This window comes from Hipposideros armiger, unplaced genomic scaffold, assembly GCF_001890085.2.
Source record: "Hipposideros armiger isolate ML-2016 unplaced genomic scaffold, ASM189008v1 scaffold_335, whole genome shotgun sequence".
Taxonomy (NCBI): domain Eukaryota; kingdom Metazoa; phylum Chordata; class Mammalia; order Chiroptera; family Hipposideridae; genus Hipposideros; species Hipposideros armiger.
This window is the reverse complement of record NW_017731685.1, coordinates 1,645,847-1,649,328: the sequence shown is the minus strand read 5'-3', so window position 1 is coordinate 1,649,328 and position 3,482 is coordinate 1,645,847. Positions and strand designations below refer to the sequence as shown.

General features: G+C 53.2%; 1 protein-coding gene across 1 annotated transcript; it reads left to right on the top strand.

The window, feature by feature from the left end:
• Positions 1 to 758: 758 nt before the first annotated feature.
• LOC109392549 (forkhead box protein D4-like 6) lies at positions 759 to 3,048 on the top strand. The gene is given in 2 exon segments (XM_019661108.1): positions 759 to 2,012; positions 2,014 to 3,048. Coding segments are annotated over 2 exon segments (1,239 nt in total). The 5' UTR covers positions 759 to 1,148; the 3' UTR covers positions 2,389 to 3,048.
• Positions 3,049 to 3,482: the final 434 nt, after the last annotated feature.

Below are 3,482 nucleotides of genomic sequence, written 5' to 3'. Positions count from 1 at the left end.
AAAGAAGGGAGTGGGGAGATATAGAGATAGATAGCCCTCATAGACTGGGTGCATCCCTTGGAGTTGTGGGGCAATTTTGTGAAAACAGAATTTTTCAAACTAGGTCTATACTGATTAGTATAAGGCAAAATCAATTTAGTTGGTCGTGGCCATTTAATAAAAGAAAAATATCTGATCACTCTAGTGTTAAGTATATTGCTTTATAAAACCCATTTTAGTTATGCAACTCTGTATATGGAAGATTGTGTTATAAAATGTATTTCATACTGTGGTTAAATGTTCAAAGGAGTTGGAGAATCACTGCTGAAAGCAGACTCCACTCTGAACACTCACAACTTAATGTCAGGACATTTCAGCCTTTTCAGAAAACTTGAGTCAGGGGACACTTTTGGGGAGCTGGGGTGGGGGTAGTAGGGACAACGCAATGGCCCTTCACACCCCCCTGAGCTCGGGGATATAGTTAGAACATTAAAAATATTTGAGTTCATCATTCTGGATGAGGACAGAATTCACCAATGAAAATGTATGATTAACCAGCTATGAAACACGAAAACATACTTTTACTGTTACACATTCTTTTACAAACACCGTGTACATGTCAGTGCCCCCTCCCCCATTTCTAGCCTCCAGGAGAGGCCTGAATATCGAGGTGGCCATAGATTGTTGGGTATCATATTTTCCACCCCATTTTTATTTGCGCGGGTTTAGAAGCTTGTTAACAGAGCGTATGCGACTCTGAGCGCGATTGGATGGCTAACCTGAGGAGTGGAGCATCTTCTTTGGTGGCGGGTGGGTGTGAGGAGGAGGCGGCTGAAGGCTCTTACTGTGTCTGGTAACGCACAGCGGACCCTCATCATTGGACTGCGAGAAAGCGGGAGCGCTGCGAGGTAGGACAAGAGAAGATATAAAGGGGTGGGGGGAGTCCACAACACAGGGACTCGAAGAGGCTTCATAAAAGGCAAAGCTCATCTTTGCTGGACGGTGTTGTAAAGCAAGAGAAACCAGACGTCAAGAAGAACACCTAAAATCTGGGTCACCACGAGCGTTCCCTCTTTTTGGAACACCCTGAACCCAGGCTTCCAGCCCAGCCCACCGCGCGTCAGGTGAGCGGCCGCCACCTCCTCTGCCGCTGCAGGACCTGCGCCTCCATGAACTTGCCAAGAGCTGAGCTCCTTCGCTCCACACCGCCGCGCAGCCTCCGGGGCTCGGACGGGGAAGACGGTGAGATCGACATCCTCGGAGAGGAGGAAGATGAAGATTACGAGGAGGAAGAGGAAGACGACGCCGGGGAGAGCCAGCAGTTCCTGGAGCAGCAGGGGGCGCGGCGGGGAGCTAGCGCACTTCCGGGCGAGTTCACGGTGAGCGGCGACCGCCCGAGCAACGCCCCCGAGTTTGGCACCAAGTTCAGGGCCCCGACGGAGTCTGCGGAGGCCTCCGGGGACGCCCCGCAGCCGGCGAAGCCCCCGTACTCGTACATCGCGCTCATCACCATGGCCATCCTGCAGAGTCCGCACAAGCGCCTGACTCTCAGCGGCATCTGCGCCTTCATCAGCGGCCGCTTCCCCTACTACCGCCGCAAGTTCCCCGCCTGGCAGAACAGCATCCGCCACAACCTCTCGCTCAACGACTGCTTCGTCAAGATCCCCCGCGAGCCGGGCCACCCGGGCAAGGGCAACTACTGGAGCCTGGACCCGGCCTCCCAGGACATGTTCGACAACGGCAGCTTCCTCCGGCGCAGGAAGCGCTTCAAGCGCCACCACCCGCCCCCCGGAGCCCACCTGCACCACCCCTTCCCCCTGCTCGCGGCGCCCGCCGCCCTGCACGGCCCCTACCCGGGCCTGCTGCTCGGGTCGCCAGCCCCGTTGCAGCCTGTCCCGGGGGCCTACCCCACCGCCGCCCCCGGGAGCCGCCAGTGCGCGCTGCTGCACCCTCACCCTCTACGCTACCTGCTACTGTCCGCCCCGGCCTATGCTGAGGCACCGAGTAAAGCGCAGGGCGCGGACCTGGGGACCTCCGGCGCCATTCCGGTGTTTCAGTCCTCAGTGGGCTCCCAGCCGCGGGAGGAGGGCAAGGGGCCCGCGTCGCAGCCGGGAGGCGGATGCACTTCCTTCAGCATCGAGAGTATCATGCAAGGGGTTAGAGGAGGGGGTACAGGGGACGCGCAGAGTCAGCCCACGACCCCGTGGGGCTACTGCCACTTGCTGCAACGCCCGTCTTGCCTGTTGCGTCCCCAGGCCGCTGTCCCCTTGCTACACGTGTCCGCTGCCACCGCCACAAATGCTGCCAGGACGATGTTGCAGCAGCAGCAGCAGCAGCAGCAGCAGCAGCAGCAGCAGCAGCAGCAGCAGCAGCAGCAGCAGGACTGTGCCAGCAAAGGCTCACTGCTAGGCAGGCACCTGTCGGCCCCCGCGGCGCTGCAGGGGTGTCAGCCCGGAGCAGAGGGCTCTAGGCTGAAGTCGGGCAGAGAGGGGACCTCGCCGGCCTTTTGAGTAGCACCCACATCCTGCCCTGGCACCAACTCCGCGGATCGGACCTGGAGCCAAACTGGAGAGCGAGCGAGCCGGATCCCGCCCTCCCCGACCCCTGACCTCGCGCACTTTGCCTTGCACGGTCCGGACTAGGCATGTGCCTGGGCATGCCGCAGCAGAGCAACAACCAATTTCGGCTTGCTGCGAAATATTTACAAAGGAAAAGTTAGACACTGTTCCCTTAAGACAACCTGAAAATAAACTTCATATGATGTCAAGTCTCACCTTTTCTTTTCCAGTCTCCAGTGTGGCTTCCAGGGCTTGCCCGATTTGCTCATTTCCAGAGGAACTATGAACGTGAGTGGGGCATTTTGTTCTGGTAGTAAAAAGAAAAAAAGAAGATACGATGTCCAACGCATAACACGTTTCCCCTTCTTTGCTCCCTAGAAACTGCAAGTATTATTCCCGAGTCCAGTGCAAAATGCTCATGCCCTTTATGTCTTCCTAAAATCCATGTGTAATATAAGAATTTTAATTTCACAGCATTTATTTCTGATTTGTGTCTGATGTGCCAGTTTCCATGGAGAGGTGTTGAAATTAAATCTCTAGAGAATAAATAAAGTGCTAAACCACTACACGACATCGTTTATTTTATATTATGTCTCATTTATTCTAAATAGAACTTTTAAAACTTGGCTCTTTCCTCCCAATTAAACAGTATTTATTACAGATATCAAACAACCCATTTTCAAAATGGCTTTTAAAACTTCTGGATTTTTCAAGTTGAAAAAGTCCTGTCTTTTGAAATATGGAATTTAGCGTGTATGAAACGTATAAAATGAATTGAGGAAAAATAAATTCTCCATTTATTTTCTATCTTAGTAAAGATGTTGATTTTTCTCCTGAATAAGTTGGAAGACTATTTGAGATCAATTTGGAATGTAGTGGCCAACGTTTATTGGTGGGGGAAGGGGCAATTTAGAAAACCATTAGAACTTTCAAAACCAGGGCTCC